Source organism: Haliotis asinina, chromosome 2 (genome assembly GCF_037392515.1).
Source record: "Haliotis asinina isolate JCU_RB_2024 chromosome 2, JCU_Hal_asi_v2, whole genome shotgun sequence".
NCBI lineage: Eukaryota > Metazoa > Mollusca > Gastropoda > Lepetellida > Haliotidae > Haliotis > Haliotis asinina.
This window is the reverse complement of record NC_090281.1, coordinates 60,143,395-60,160,238: the sequence shown is the minus strand read 5'-3', so window position 1 is coordinate 60,160,238 and position 16,844 is coordinate 60,143,395. Positions and strand designations below refer to the sequence as shown.

Below are 16,844 nucleotides of genomic sequence, written 5' to 3'. Positions count from 1 at the left end.
TACTGTCTTTTCTTAATCAGAAATAATGGTTGCTTCGAATTTTTCGACGTTTATGACTTGAAGTGGCGAGAAAATACTCGACATTTATTTGAAACCGGGAAACAATGAAAGCAATGAGAAAATAAGCAAAGAAACCAAAACAATTCTCTGAGAAAAGTTCATTTATGCTACAAAAGTGGCGACATAAGGCTTTCGTACTGTCGGATTGATGTTCAAGTCTGTTTGCCTGGTTCTGGAGCAGAGACGTTCGGTTAACATTCCTTATGTGACGCACTAGCTAAATGTGTTCCATGCTTGGGTAATGTGATAAGGATAATACCCATCCACATAGGATCAGTGCCAAAGCAGTCATCGTGCGTTCCTCGGCTTCAAAACAATGTATCTGACTGAAACAGAAGACTGACATGATTCAACAGGTCACCAACACTTCAGCAACCATATTTCCATTTAGACTTTTTCAGTTGCTCAGGAAATTACGATGAGCCAAACGCATATCGGCGACGCCTTACCACCAGCGTCACGACATCCTCCTGCCACTGTTAAGTCATCCCTGCAACTCACAGAACCCTGGCTGACCAGGCGGTTCCGTCTTGCCAATATTCCTGCAAACAAGTCATTTCCTGTTGCCAACGTTGCCGTCATTAGCGTCGTCGTGGATGCAGTTATATGACATCCCAATGTTTTTTGTTAGGTAAGACTGAAGTGGATGTCCTACAATGCGTCGTTTCGTAATACTCACTCACTCTACCCCGTGGATAGTGGATGAGTCACCCTTTTGGCTGAAGGAGACAGCTGCCCTCGCCACTCATCTACCCAACGGTAATGCAAGGAGAAAGTTGCCCCAGTCGTACAGTTATCCTAGCCAAGGGGCATGAAATCACTCATGCGTCCAAGCGCAGGCTGATGTTGACCCTTAAAGGGGGTGTCTGATTACATGTGGCTGATACGTTGTGGTAATGGGTAATACTTCCTACATTCAATTTCACGCTGGACTGGGTTTTCAAACAGCATAGCATCAAATGCGGTTTGTTCAGATGTAGAACGTCATCTTGTTCCAAGATCTTCTGGTGGCATACCAAACCTACACAATTAGGCCCCAGGGTGGAACCTTCAGTCTGTGGGGGCGTCAATAGCAATTACACAATCTTTCAACAGTTATTAAAAGAACTTGTGTTTAAAAGAAACTCGACACCTGTGTCTCCGAGAAACAAGTGCATGTGATGACCTTGATCTAGATCTATCATATGACAATGGAATTGGGACCTTCAACCTTTTGCACTTTTACATATATTCCATCCACACGTGGTATTCAACACCAATAACGTATTGCTTTTCACACAGTGTATATATTGCGGATGACTTATTGTATTATGTTGCTGACATACCGTATGTATGTATGTAGTTCAGCAGACATATCAAATATTACATTTCTCACATCAAACAATTTGTTCAACCTACATGGTATAGGTACCCCATGCATCATGCGTATAAGTGGTTGCCACCCATTAGACATGATTCATCTGGCCATTACACGTGGTATAACCCATTAGCATTCATACATACTGCCCCTTGGATTATGAACACACTGTATACCATTCTCTCTGAACATATAAGTTTGAAAATGCAAACAACATTCCGTCTTAACGATACTGGCATTGACGAGATACAGCAATTTTCCTGATATATGACTGTGGTTTGTAAATATTGAATTGCAGACCAGACAAAGACGATCTTTTCTGTGAGAAGATCAGGAAGATTGAGTAGCATGTACTTTATGGTGTGCCCGCACAGTCACTGGTGAGTGTTCTCGTGACTTACATAGTCTCATTATATAGTCTATCAGTTATGATTTCAGGTTGTATAATTAGGTATGAATAAGATGCAGTAAGAATGTTTAACACTAGCATACGTTAATCATCCACCGTACAGGCAGATGAAGAAAAAAGGTTGGTGTTTCAATGACGTAACGTGGTCACATTGTCGTTCACGTTCAAGGTCACCTGTTGCCCACAGGTCCGGCAGTTCATGACACCGTGATTAACTAACTAACACCCAGACCTCCCTGACACAGTTTCCATATTTCTTCATTTAATTAAACCCAGATAAGATCATTTTACAATTTTGCAAAAAGGCAAGCAAGGTCATTCAAATCTCCATTTTCCTTTTCTCCATACTGTAGCTAAATTTAACACACATTATGTTGCTATGCGCTGATACGGGGCTAATGTCTGCAGTCATTCAACGCCAAACGAGCATAATTGATAACAGATTCCCCTGAAACACCCCTATGTGCAAGAGTATGCTTATGATGTAGGAGAAGCAGAGGAGACAAAATTCTTCCTACATCTCCGGTTTACTTGTCGTTCGGCCATATTTCAAGACTGGGAAATAATGCGTCGGTACCCCCTGTCCGGATGGAATGATAACCAGATAACGACATGACAGTTAGAGAAGCTCGGTAAACATCCAATTATCCCCAGAAACTGATCCCCGTTACCGCCGTGTCAGTTCACCTTGTGAAGATGCCGGGGTTAAGGGGGAGACAATGGAGTTAGTTCCTTCACTGTCAGGCACCGTCTGCATCCATGTTTCTTCACGCGTGCAGGTGGAACATTATACCTGTCGAGATGAGGTGAGGATAATGGTTACCCACCATGGGATCTAGATCCAAGCTGGTCCTTTCAGGTCTATTTTTGTTTGAAAACATAATCACAAGTGACAAAACTTTTTCTAAACTCTCCTTATTCTGCTGTTATGAATTTCAAGTCCGCCAGTTTGAAGATCTGATGACGATACGGAAGAGACCGTTTTTAAAGCAACTTTGAACAGCATCTCTAACCCTGACAGTGTTTCGGTTACTTAGCTGCGTGTCAACATGGAGGCCCCAGGTGAGGCTAGTCACAAAGAATCACGCTCGTGCCAGATCTGTGATCAGAACCCATGTACCATTATAAAAAACCCGGACTGACACATGATTGTTGCTAAAACGGTTGGACAAGCCCTCAGTACTATCTAAATATGATGCTTTTTCAACCCATCGGGTTTATACAAAAAACAAAATGGCTTGCCACGCGCCTGATTCTGGCACGCAAGAAACCGCAAACCCAGGGTGGGGCAATGATGCGGAAGATACGGACTTAGTCACGTATAGTGAGTACATATCCTTTAGGCGGATCTGCAACCTAGCTGAACAGATTGTATAGTATGCTTGATGCACAGCAAAATGGCGGTCACACACACACTTACAAACTTGATGATTTCGACCGGTATGCAGTCCGTCAATTTGTACAAAGTTTATATGGCGTAAACAAACAACTACCCACTCTGGATACGATGTATGATATGGCAAAGTGCCAGTTGAACTACAAGGGATCTAAGGAAAGTTTTCGAAAAAATCTCAAAGACATGGGGTTTAGGTGGCGAAAAACGCAGTCAAACCGTAAACCGTTAATGGAACGTAAAGACATTGTTTCCAAGCGTTTGCAATTCTTGCGTGCAATAAAGAAATACAGAGAAGAAAATCGAACACTCATCTTTATCGATGAAACATGGTTGCATGTACACCACATTGTCCCAAAGTGTTGGCAACTTGAGGGTGAAGTCGTAATAAATGGGGTTCAACATCCGTCTGGCACCGGACCTCGGCTTATTGTGGTTCATGCAGGGGGTGAAAACGGTTTTGTTCCAAATACTTTGCTTGTTTTTTATTCCAAATTCAAATCAGCAGACTATCATGACGAGATGAACTTTGATAATTTTTCCAAATAGCTCCAGGAAAAGTTGATCCCAAACCTTCCACTGCACTCTGTCATCGTTACGGATAATGCACCATATCATAGCAAGCAAGTGGACAAATGTCCGACAACCGCCAACAGAAAAGATGACATAAAAGCGTGGCTACAAAGGCACAATATCTCATTTGATGAGAAAATGCTTAAAGCCGAACTATTGTTTCTTGCAAAATTCAACAAATCGGGCCCTGTCTACAGAGAGTAGACACGATGTTGAAGCAACATGGTCATGATGTACTACGTCTCCCTCCATACCACGCAGAACTAAACCCGATTGAGTTAATTTGGGCAAATGTGAAAAATTATGTCGCTTCACAAAACTTGCAGTTCACAAAAAGTTCCTTAAGAGTTACCATAAATGAAAGGATGTCTGCAGTCGGTGCAAAAGAATGGTCGGAATGTTGTAAACATGTTAAAACAATTGAAGATGGTTACTGGCAACGCGAAATCGCAGTAGAAAGGGAAATTTACAGACTAGTGATTGACTTAGGACTTGTAAGTGATTCAGACACAGAGACTGATTCAGAGAGTGATAATTAAAGCATAAATCAGTAAGTCCGCCTAATTTTCCAGCATTGTTGTGTCTTGTATAATAATTGACACATACTATATCAGGTTTTTACTGTTCCCATACTTTGTCATAAACAAGAGTAATCTTTGGTGAGTTGTCTGTATTTTATATTTTTTTAGTCACTGATAAATCTACTGAGTCTGGTACTGAGTAATCCCCAAACCGACAAATTTGTGTACAAAGATATTTCTCACTGACTTATCAATGTCAAAAGGTATTTTCAGTTTTCTGTACACAATTTTGGTGACCATAATAAAAATATGACAGAAATTTGGAAATATTGTTTGAATACTAACCACCTCTCTGGAACCAGTTATATAAATTTCCAAGACATGTAGTCCCGGTCGATCACCAGCGGAATTATGGACGAAAATCAGCCCATACAGAGAAATAGGAACAAAATTATGGGATAAAAATATTTCCCCCTTGCTACTCTGATTTAGCTACCACCATTCAGTAACAGAAAACTTTTAACATAATAAATAGTTAAATGAAACACGATTAACTATATGTAGTTATTATCTGTTTAATATTTAGCAGACGAAAAGTCAACTTTACCAATTAAAACAACACCGCATATTCCTTCGAATTATAAGACTGCAATTTCAGGCATAAGATACTGATATTCCACGCTAACCTTTAGTTAAGACGAAGACAAATAGATGATTGGGGCATTGACAAGCATTTTAGATATTCAACAATTTTGTTAAAAAAAAACAAACAGGAAAATGTCATTTGCTTCGTGAAATGGATCGGTGATCCTAAATATATTTGCTCAGTATATTGTGTTGATTCAATTCGTTGGGATTGTACCTGTTCCCAAATCGAGTGTGCTATAACAATTCATGCGTGAAACGCATGGGGAAAATGAACTTCTCGATATTTATCAGACAACCTGTCTCCCTCTTGTTTCAAGTGGATCGTTCTGTGGGGCGTTCCCAAGTATGCCAATTGGGGTCATTTGTCAGGTCGTGGAGCATCTTATATAGTATTCCCAGAAATTATTGAGAATCATGTTGCGTCATGTAACTCATTACGTTTATTAACCTCTGGCGTTTTACTTACATAAACATGTTAAAACATCATCCTTTTACAGTCTCAGTCTTGTTTTAGTACTTTGTTAGACCTCCTCGCTCAGCAATGCATGCCTGAATACGCCTAGGCACACTACCCATCAAAGTTTGTAGGTAATCGTGTGACAGGGTATCCCAATATTGGACCACCTCGGTCTTCATATCTTCAATATTTCTCAGTCCCTTTTGGTTTATTCTGTCCTTCATGACTCCCCACACATTCTCAATTGGGTTTAGGTCTGGGCTGTAACTGGGCCAGTCTAAAACTTGAACATTTTCGCCCGACAACCACTGTTTTGTGTAGCGCGCAGTGTGTTTTGGGTCATTATCATGCTGGAAAATCCAATCATCTTCATACAATGTTTGTGCTGTCGGAAGAAGGTGACCATTTAGAATGTCAACGTATCTTTCTTTTGTCAAGTTTCCCGTGAAAACACACAATGGCGTCACTCCGCGAGCCGATATGCCACCCCACATGTGAAACTTCGGGATATGTTTTGGTTGCTGGTAGATAGGTTTGACAGTATTTTTGGTCCAAATTTTCACACAATTAGGGAAAAGCCAAACAGAACTTTCATCCGAAAAGAAAACATTATCCCAGTCTTGATTTTCTTGAGCCCGACACCAGTTTAAATGTTTTTCCTTTTGTGCATCTTTCATCAACGGCGAGGGAATGCCACGTTTTTTCACCCAATTAAGTCTCTGTAATTCCTGCCTAACTGTTTCATTGCATACCTGAGGACTTCCTCTGCTAATCATTTCATTTCTGATGTTCTCAACACTTTTCAGTTTGCCCCTACTCACAATCTGCCCAAGTCTTCGGCGATCCACAACACTGAATATCCTAGGCCGACCTGCCCCTGCTTTGTGCTCTATCCCGGTTCCTGTTTGAGTATTCTTCAAAGTTCTGTATACTGTAGACAGAGGAATACCATGTCTACAAGCTAGCACTTTAGCATCAGCCTCACCCCTTTCGAAATCATCTAGAATGAGCTTTCTTTTCTCTCTTGCTGTAAATTCTGCCATGTCATCACAGGAAGCCGTCTGCTCAAACAACGGGGATAACTCTTGACGTAATGAGCTGCCTTCTAAGCCTTCAAGAGTTGTCTCCCTTATTTAGTATGCTTAGTGCATGGTGAAAGCCCTTTTTCCAATCTTAGCATCATTAGAAAAAAACAAAGATTTTCTCAATAATTTCTGGGAACACTGTATATGAGTTTACCAGTAGGCACGCACTCACACTCGGTCAGTAAGGCGTAATATTTACATTGAGATACTGGCACTGCTACATCGCCGACATTGTCCAAACTTAATACCCAGAGACGTTCCGAATAATATATTTGAGATGAATCATTAGAATTATTACATGGGTCTTAAATAATTCTGACTTCTGGATTCAGGGGGAAAAAAACATGCCCTTGTCACCACAGTGCACCCCGACGCCATAAAATATACAATCTCGATCCACGGCATTAATTGAGTGAGTGAGTGGGTTTGGTTTTACGCCGCTTTTAGCCAGTGTTACGGCAATATCATGACGGATGGACACCAGTAACAGGCAGCTACATTGTACCCATGCGGGAAATCGAACAGCGACTTCACCAAGACAAGCAAGTTACGTTTTAGCCTCTATTCAAACCTCAACCGAAAACATTAGTAAAGGGGTTGTATTATAACAGCCAGTTTTTTTCTCGGTTTCACTTTCTTGGGGACACATGTATTCCATGCCTTGTCGAATAAAATATTAAGCTATGTTTGGGGGTTTTGTGGAGTTTGGCCTTGTCATTTTCTGCATTGAGAAGTACTGTGTAGGTCTGTGCTGATTTGTATTGATTTAGTCCAGTTTGAAAAAGTTTGCAGTTTCGTTTTCGAAGTCCCAATGACTATATGGTTAATTCTAGTGATGTTTTAAAGTAGACTTCCACTTCCACTGAGCTGTGGTGTGGTGTTAGTTATGTTAAGGTTTTAGGGCAACATTGGCCAATCCAATATAAGCTGTTTATTTGCGCACATCCGCCGATTGGGTGAGGTCAAAGAATTATCTCCCGTTCTAACTTTTATTATTTTTTCCGCGTGTTATCTTAAAATTGCTGTCTCTCGTGAAAGGATATGTGATTTGCGATCATAGTAGACTTTGAAGTCAAAATTGCGTTGGAGCTCGCAAAATTCTGTCCATGTGATCGAAAACGTAACTTTGAACAACACTATATTGTGAACGAGGCTCGGCACCGGAAGTTGAGAGCGATTGCATGTTTCCAAAACAAAGTTGTTGGACTGGGAAATTCGAAGAGAGCGTGAATAGCTGTGAATAACAGGTTTTGTGGGATCATGTATAAACATCCATAGTCATGTGCAAACCAAACAACATATATCTTACAAGTGAACGGAAGAGCTTAAATTTGTATTAATCCACCCGTAATATAGCGAATCACGTTCTTATTGTTTCTGCCCCTGAAGATATTTAAAGATACAGTCGCGTATGTTTTACCGCTCTTTGAACCTTTTTTCCAGTAGACTGCTGCTCTTACGCTAACTTGTATGCTTCTCAAAGGTCAGTCTCATTATCTGAAGCATTCATGCATGCCTTGATTCTGTCGTCGTCGATCAATTTCACAGTAACACAACGCATCAACAAACAATAAACACTTTGAGAACCTGGGAAAAAAGTTATGAATGGACTAGGGCTGGGAAGGTCCATATTTTCTACCCGGGTAACCCACCCCCAAGTACCCTACCCGGATACCTGTTATGTTAAGTACTGTAATCAAATGTGTAAGCAATGGCAATATAGTCTTCAGCTCTGAAGCTGCAATATCTTGTCATATCTTAACCTTGTGTTATGTTCCAAACAGGTGACTGCAGGTACTGTATCCTTTTGGCTGATGCCTTGATAACATTCTGATTAGGCTAATAAGCTCAGCTAACCAAAGTCCAAGAATTATGTGTAATTTAAAAATGATACTGAGAAGCCACATTCAGTAATACAGTATTACTGTTTGACTCAGACTTCATGTTTAAGGATACTTTGAAACGCATCCATAGAAAATGAAGATATGCCTTTCTGCTGAATGCTAAAATATTTTAACTAAATAGATTAAATTAGGAGCTAAATATGCTCATAATCATGACTGATAGTCCACTTACTTGAACAGAAAATACGCTTTCCCCATAATCTTCAAGATGCTCTTATCTTGGAGCCATTGTGTGAGCAGATGGTTGCTGAAAGTATGTTTGTATGACAGTTTATCCCATCGTCTGCACCTAAACCTGTCCTTGACACACAACATATTATCTGCTATACTTGTTGTCACTGACTACAGGATGAGGAAATGTTTGATATGAGTTTTGATATGACACGAATTAAGGGTTAGTGTTGTGAGGTTTGCCTTTTATAGTAATTCAGGAATGATTTTAGACCTGATCAGACCCTCAGATATTCCCAATTCATTTGTAAATATATATAAATATTATGACTGTTGCGATTCGCTTGCCTATTCAGTGAATAAAGCCCCTCATGAATTCACTTTGTTGTTCCTGGTCACCAGAACCGAATATTAACTAATATGTAAGATTTTGTTAAGGGAGTGTGTTTTTCTTGTACCCATTATGTCCTTTTTCAAAGTGGGATATGCATGAATGGAATATGCAGCATGACATGTCATGCTAGTTTTTAAAAGGCAGCACATGGTAATGTCAACCATAGCTATTACATACCAACTATGAGTGTCATGAGATCATTGGTTATTACTGTAACAAATTAACACTGTCAACATAGGCATTTCATACTGTGCATCAATCTGTTAACTATAATGTTGTATTTATGAATAATTCTTTGTTTTCACTACCCAATATTCATAGTGCATAGCATATTCGCTACAAAGTGCGTTCCTAATAGCCCCGATAAATGTGTACTTTTATGGTTTTCAGTTTAACATAAAAATCCATAATGAATCAATAGCTTCGCACAAAGTCAAACTAAATTGTTCTAATATTCTGAGTACAAACAATATCAGAATATGGTGATGGTTGGACACAGTAATTCTAATAACTGTACTGATGCATGACATCAGTTGAAATAAACAAACTGTTATTCATCCAGATTCCATGTCAGATTCTCTCATAAAAATGTGACACTGATAAATGGCTGAATTACTTCTGGTTGACCAATCAGTGACCATGTTCTGACATGGACGTCATCCACTGAGATACCTGAGCATGGTTGACATGTAACAGTGTGGGGTTTTCCTCTTTTGCCTGATGCTTTTAGATGAAAATTCACTGATGAGCAATAATTCCTTTAACAATAAGGGGGGTGGCAATGGGGTAGCCTAATGGTTAAAGCATTGGCTTGTCATGCTGAAGATCAGGGTTTGATTCCCCACATTGGTACAATGTGTGAAGCCTATTTCTGGTGTCTCCCACCGTGATGTTGCTGGAATTTTGCTAAAAGCGGCATAACACTTTAAACATTTTTGGCATATTTTTTCTTCATAATAAAATTCATCAGTACACAGTTCGTACATTTTCAGAAAATTAGAAAATGGTGTATGAATTTTTTCCTTAATAATTATGCATAAATATGGTCTTCAACATGGCAAGAAAGGTGTCAGCATGAAGATGAACTTATCTTGATGATGGTTGTGCATGTTGCTGAGAACATCACTGATGGTGCTGGTGGTTGCAGGACAACCTGTCTTACTACATTTCCAATGAACTCAGTCCTTTTTTGTGCTCCTAACCCTAAAGTAGTGGACAGTTACTTTTAATCTGTTATCATCACATCAGCTGTCCAGCAAAGTGGTGTATCACCAACAGTGTCTATACTGGGGATGAACAATAATGGATTAGTCGCAGCTATGTAACTAATTTCAAACAATTGATCAACAATTAGTAATTAGCCTTGGATGATTCCATGTTTCAATTGTAACTGTTCAGCATATATCATACATGGCATCAGTCTCTAAATGGGTCTTCCAGAATTAATTATTTAAAGGTTGTTCTCATATTGCTGGAATATATAGCCTTAAACAAGATTGCCATTGAGAGTATACAAACCATATTTATCTTGGTGATACTGTGCATGTATTAGAATCAAAAGATAGGTGTATTTGAATGAAATTAAGTTTACACAGATCATCATAGTACTACATGTTTATTGTAATCATAGGTGTTGTTGGTCAAGTTCTCAAGGTCATCACAATTCATGAAGCAGAGTTGTGTCCCTTGTGGTTACCTGTATCCTCCAATGATGACTAACACATCCCTGACTGAGCCTAGGACTTTTGGCATCACATTCAAGTTGTAAAGGCCATGTTCTGTAACCAAGGTTACTGTGAACTTTTCTCGCACATATAGATCTAAATGTTGCTGACACTCTCATGCCCTATATCTTTTCTTTGTATTTGTACAGATGAGACCATCAACATACAGACTGAATGCTTGGTGATACCGAACAACAAAGGACCAAGTGATTTCTGAAAACACTGAAGACTGAAAGCAATGGAAAACAGATCTAACATAGATGACAATGCAGCAGTTGTTGATGAATTTGCTGGAGCTGCAATCACAGGGGATGGGCTTTCAATAACAGGGTAAGTTACAATTCTATATCTGGAAACCTCCTGTCTGTTATTAAAAATTATATACATTTGGCTGTCCTTACTTTCTCAAACACAAATGAACTGAGTGGGTAGAAGCTTCTATCAATATTCCAATCATATTTTCTTTCACTGACAGATTAATTGGTTTGTTATCACTCTTGACAATTGTGACCTATTTGGATAAATTGGTTTCTTGTCTTAGAAGTGGTATTTGCTGTTTTACCAATGATGTGTGTCACATGACAGGGATGAACCGAGTAGCACACAAGCTGACACAGCAACACAAACACAGCTCATTGTTCAGTAATAATGTGTCTCTACTTTGTCGAACTGAGTCTTTCTGTGAGACTGAAACACATGATTCTGGCACATTCTGTCTAAATGACAAACTGATGGGGTAATTATCACAACCAGATTCCAGCTCATGTATATGATAACCACGGATGTCCAGCATGGGCATTGTGAATGATAGCAAGTTCTCGTAGTGGAGATCCAGGCTCCTGGACAATATCATATCATCAGCAGTATTCAAAATTAACTTTTTTAGCAAGTAGCAAGTACTTGCTACCTGGTTTAAAAATAGGTAGCAAAATCCCTTACCTAGTAGCAGCATTCTTTCATATTGCTGGTAATCCCTCCCATGCACCCATTTTCAGATACATGCATGCCAGATATCCATCATAAGTTCAAACAGAAAACTGGGCTGTTTTATCCTTACTGAAATCACGACAAACAGAACAGCATTTTTTCTTCACAAAGGAATCATTTTCATCACCCTTAAGATCTAAGTATTTGCCATTTTTCTTAAAATAAGATTTCTGACTGTGTACTGTACCGACAGGCAACCCCCGCAAGATACTCAGAATAAATAAAACTGTAGCTTTTGCATGAGTAAAATACATCATATAATTAGTTGATAGCATGTTAAGTACTTCTGCATACACATATTTATCAAGTTATGCAAAAGTAATACCTTTACTTACACTTCGAGAGATGACGAATGTCCAGTATCATACATCGGAAGTATAATGTAATATTTATACACATGCATGAGTTATGTGTGTTTTGCAGTTTGTTAGTGACCAATGAAAGTTCCAGTGATCATTTGTTTTGGAAATTAAAATACCAGTATTGGTAAGTTTGTGAGTGCAAATGCACAACTGGACATCCATCCTTGGAAAATGACATCTAACTGATGAATGTCAGTGGTTTCACTAAAAATACCAGGTAGCAAATTGTTGCAGTGTGTTTTTTTTCATGTAGTAAACTAGGATTTAGAACAGCAAATTGCTACCTCAAAGCGTTAATTTCAAACCCTGCATCAGTGGTACACAATGTGATCTGGTGCTCATGATGGACCGATGGATTACCGCTTAAGCTTTATTTCTACACTGTATTGATGGTCGGGTCTATGATCTGTGTAAAACAGGAATGTGACCTTTGACTGCAGTCATTTTTCATAGTGTCTTTTGGGGAGAGCCATCGTCCAAATATGTGGAAAAGCCGTGTGATAGTTATTTGAAATTATTTATTTGTGGCCAGTCTGCATTCCTGTTCCTTATCACTACCGCAGTGTATGTATATTGTATTGTCAGCCACCCTGTTCCACTTTGTCACTTTCATTAATTGCGTTATATGACATTTTTAGCTTTAATTGGTCATCCCCTTTGACTGTGTCTGTCAGCACATCAACTGTACAAGGAAGTGCTGTTGTTTCTCTATCTGTCCATTGTGGAGTTTTCACCTGTCCAATTGGTAGTCAACAACTTTACACATGTATATGTTCAAATCAATAATGTTAAGCATTCTTGTATTCATACTGTTTCTTACTAGTCTTAGGGATGACTGCGAGCAGGATCATGCTGCTCGTAGGAAAGACCCTATGGTTGACCTAGACGTTTGATTGCTCACCTCATTCATGTATACTTGTTTGTCGTGTCTTGTGTAGGCAACTAAAGAAGTTTGAATTCAACTGTGCCTTCTGCTGTAATCTTATTCATCAGTCAATATCGTTAGGTTGGTGTTTCCTCAAAATGTGAAAATATGACATACGGAAATGAGTGAGATATTCCAGTATGTCCAAACTTAGTATACCGGTAAATGATGACTGCCATTTGAAGACGTTAGGCACACCCTAATCTGTCATGTATACTGCTTGATTGTTGTTTTAAATGTTAGGACCATTAAGGTGTACATCAAGGTTGTCGGGCCTGTTACAGATATGGTGTTGTAATGTTTCATCACTTATCTCTGCCATCATCATCACTGATCTCTATCATCATCATCATCATCATCATCATCATCATCATCAACATCATCATCATCATCATTGTCACTTATCTCTGTTGTCATCATAACTTATCTCTGTTGTTGTCATCACTAACATCTGTTGTTGTCATCGCTTACCTCAGGTGCTACACTAAAAATAATCCAGAGGTGCTCACAGCTTGCATTTACAAAGAAACGTTTGAACTTTAAATGAATTCATGGGACACGTGTTGGACGAGTGATGTTGGAATGAAGCTCTATAACTAAAAGGCTTTCATTAGAGAGATTTTCCCAAGTAAACAAAGCTTTAAATAAGTCTTTGTAATTGCTCATCACCTTTTGTGGCAACCCTGACCTCTTTCCTAGGCTCTTCTGTCTTTGTCTAAAAAATCCATAAACACTATCCTCCAGTGGGTTCTGTTGGAATGGTGTGATAACTGATAAGCCAGAGGCACCATCTGAAGCTGTGTAATCATAGGTCTTCCATCATGCATGAGCAGTTGTCTCTTACATTTTTTTAACTAAATACTGGAGAACAATTTAATGTGAGTATATTGGTAGTTATACACTACTTTTAGCTGTTTTCCAGCAATATCACAGTTTGTGACATGAGCATACATTGTACCCATGTTGGGAATCAAACCACCTTGTCTACAGTGTGACAACGCTTTACCCGCAAGGTTACCTTATTGTGATAAGAGGTGACTTACTAGTATGTGATCAGGTGATCCAGCTCACTGACTTGGTTGACAATGTCATCATATCCCAATTGCATATATCGGTGCTCGTGCTCTTGATGACAAGATGCTGAAGGTGGTTTTCCATAAGGACATGTAATTACTCTTGCTATAGCATTGTCATCTAGCTAATGCTGAGGGGAATATTTCACAAGGACATGTCATTAGTCTTGTACAGTCTGGTCATCTACCTAATGCTGAGGGGAATATTTCACAAGGACATGTCATTAGTCTTGTCCAGTCTGGTCATCTACCTAATGCTGAGGGGAATATTTCACAAGGAGTCATGTCATTAGTCTTGTACAGTCTGGTCATCTACCTAATGCTGAAGGGAGTATTTCACAAGGATATGTCATTAGTCTTGTACAGTCTGGTCATCTACCTAATGCTGAAGGGAGTATTTCACAAGGACATGTCATTAGTCTTGTACAGTCTGGTCATCTGCCTAACGCTAGGGGTAGTTTTCAAGGGGTGATTTGTATCAGAAACTGACAATCCTGGACGAGCATACTTGTGTTAATTATGAAAGAGTGGCTTTCCATTGGCACCCTACTAAAGCTCACATTCAGTAAAACAAGCAGTGAATGCTTTGGATCCAAATACGGAGATGGCTGATCAAGGCGCATGTGGGTGAGTTTCAATTTCCCATTTGAGAGTGTCAGTTTCCTTAGTTCTGGACATTGTATCTCTACAAGCTAGCTTTGTTGAATGTGTATTTTGTTTCCACCAAGATTCCTGTGTATGAACTGGTAGTAGCCAGACTTGTGTTTTACTACTCTTCTAATCCCCAGGTGTTTGGTTTCCCCATGCAAGTAAGTAATGCTATTGTGTTATCATGGCTGCTTCACTGAGGTGAAGTTCTCAGGTGCAGCTCTGTACAGAGGGACTAATCCAGGCTTTCACGATAGTTCACGTTTGTTTCACTAACCAAAAGGTGTTCAGACATCTCAGAGATGTGATATAACTGGTATATCACCTGTCTTGACAAGGGGAATTTTGTTGATATTCCAAAATGTACACCTTGGTACCTGACCTGTGGTGATACTTGACATTACTGTCACTCCAAGTGAAGTTAGTCTTAGTATTATTTGTTAACCTCCTACTGAGTCCATCAGGCCAAACAGTAAGAGGTCACGTCAGGTAACCTTTGAGATTGACCAAACAGAACACAGCTTGCACATACCTTTTGAACTTTTATCTTGAGAAGGTTTGTAATCGAAAGATTCTGAATGCTTATTTTCCACATTATCGCTACCGAGTGATGCACATGGAGAACACCACAACAGTGAGTAGGCGGTGGTTGACAATAGCGTATTGGCAATATTCAAGGATGACAGCTTGTGGAAATATTAGCTGATGGAAGCCATGTTAACAGAAACCGACAGTGTATATGCTGCAGGTCAAATATCTGTGTTTTATGCATATTTTCGTTTGTCGATAGATCAGTGTCAGTAATTGGGGAAATTTGTAAGTCCCGCCGAATCCTTAATAGTAGTTGTGTTGTGATTGGTTAAATCCATTTGGCCATCTCGCATTTCACTGGACAGTCACCGATGGTTATCTGACGTGAATTTCTACAAGGGTTTGTTAGACAGAGTGTAGGAGTGTAACAAATAATACTGGGAAGCTGTTTGAAAGAGTTGTATACAAACATATTTGCAATTACAAATTACGTGGGTTCTGGAGAGGCCACTCTACTGTACAACAACTTGTTGAAATTTACAACCAAATCTGTACATCGCTTGATAACAAAGAACACTATTGTATGGTCTTTTGCGATGTATCTAAGGCCTTTGATAGAGTTTGGCACAGAGGGCTTATGCTTAAATTAGAGAGATATGGAGTATGTGGAAAGTTATTTGATTGGTTTGACAGTTATGTAAGTGATAACAGTCAATCAGTTTTTGTTGATAACTTGTTATCTAAGTCTTTTGTTTTAAAAGCATGAGTTCCACAGGGATCAGTTTTAGGTCGCTTTCTTTTCATTGTGTATGTAAATGAGATAGCAGATAAACTACATTGTATAACACGACTTTTTCGATGACAACACGTCACTGGGAGCTTTGTCAAAAGAAAAGCAGTTAATGGAAAGAATAATGAATGAAAATTTAGAAATATTATGTAATCAAGCAAAGGACAGGTTAATTTCTTTTAATCTGGACTGAACGGAAGCTATGCTATTTACGATGAAAGATGGCCAAACAGACATTAATTTGAAATTTGACAATTGTCATGTAAAAACTGTTGACTATCATAAACATTTGGGACTAAGCTTTTCATGTAATGGGGGTTGGCACCATCATATTTAAACTTATGAAAGTATTGTTTGAAAGACTTCTAAAATGATTGGAGTATTTTGAAAGTTCAAGTTTCTCCTGAACAGAACAACATTGTCAAACATTTATACTGTATTCATAAGACCACTTTTCAAGAATGCATATGAAGTATGGAACGGGTGTTCTATGGAAGAATCTCACCTGTGAAGGTCCCGGGATAGAATAGGTCTTCAGCAACCCATGCATGCCATAAAAGGTGACTATACTTGTTGTAAGAGGCAACTAAAGGGATTGGGTGGCCATCTCGGTGACTTGATTGACACATGTCATCGGTTCCCAATTGCGCAGATCGATGTTCATGTTGTTGATCACTGGATTGTCTGGTCCAGACTTGATTATTTACAGACCGCCGCCATATAGCTGGAATATTGCTGAGTGCGGCATAAAACTAAACTCACTCACTAACTCTCTCACTCTATTGAAGAATCTAATAGAGTAGAAAGGTTACAACTTGAAGCAGCTTGTATA

At 39.2% G+C, this 16,844-nt stretch overlaps 1 protein-coding gene across 2 annotated transcripts in view; it reads left to right on the top strand.

The window, feature by feature from the left end:
• Positions 1-7,216: 7,216 nt before the first annotated feature.
• The window catches only part of LOC137274042 (solute carrier family 4 member 11-like), a 54,097-nt gene continuing 44,469 nt past the window's right edge, over positions 7,217-16,844 (top strand). The window contains exons 1-2 of one of the 2 annotated variants that reach the window (XM_067807006.1): positions 7,217-7,247; positions 10,846-11,026. In XM_067807006.1, coding sequence (XP_067663107.1) covers positions 10,935-11,026 — 92 coding nt within the window. In that variant the 5' untranslated portion in view covers positions 7,217-7,247; positions 10,846-10,934. Of the gene's footprint in view, positions 7,248-7,638; positions 7,751-10,845; positions 11,027-16,844 lie in introns of those variants that run through there. The other variant, XM_067807005.1, reaches the window with a different exon arrangement.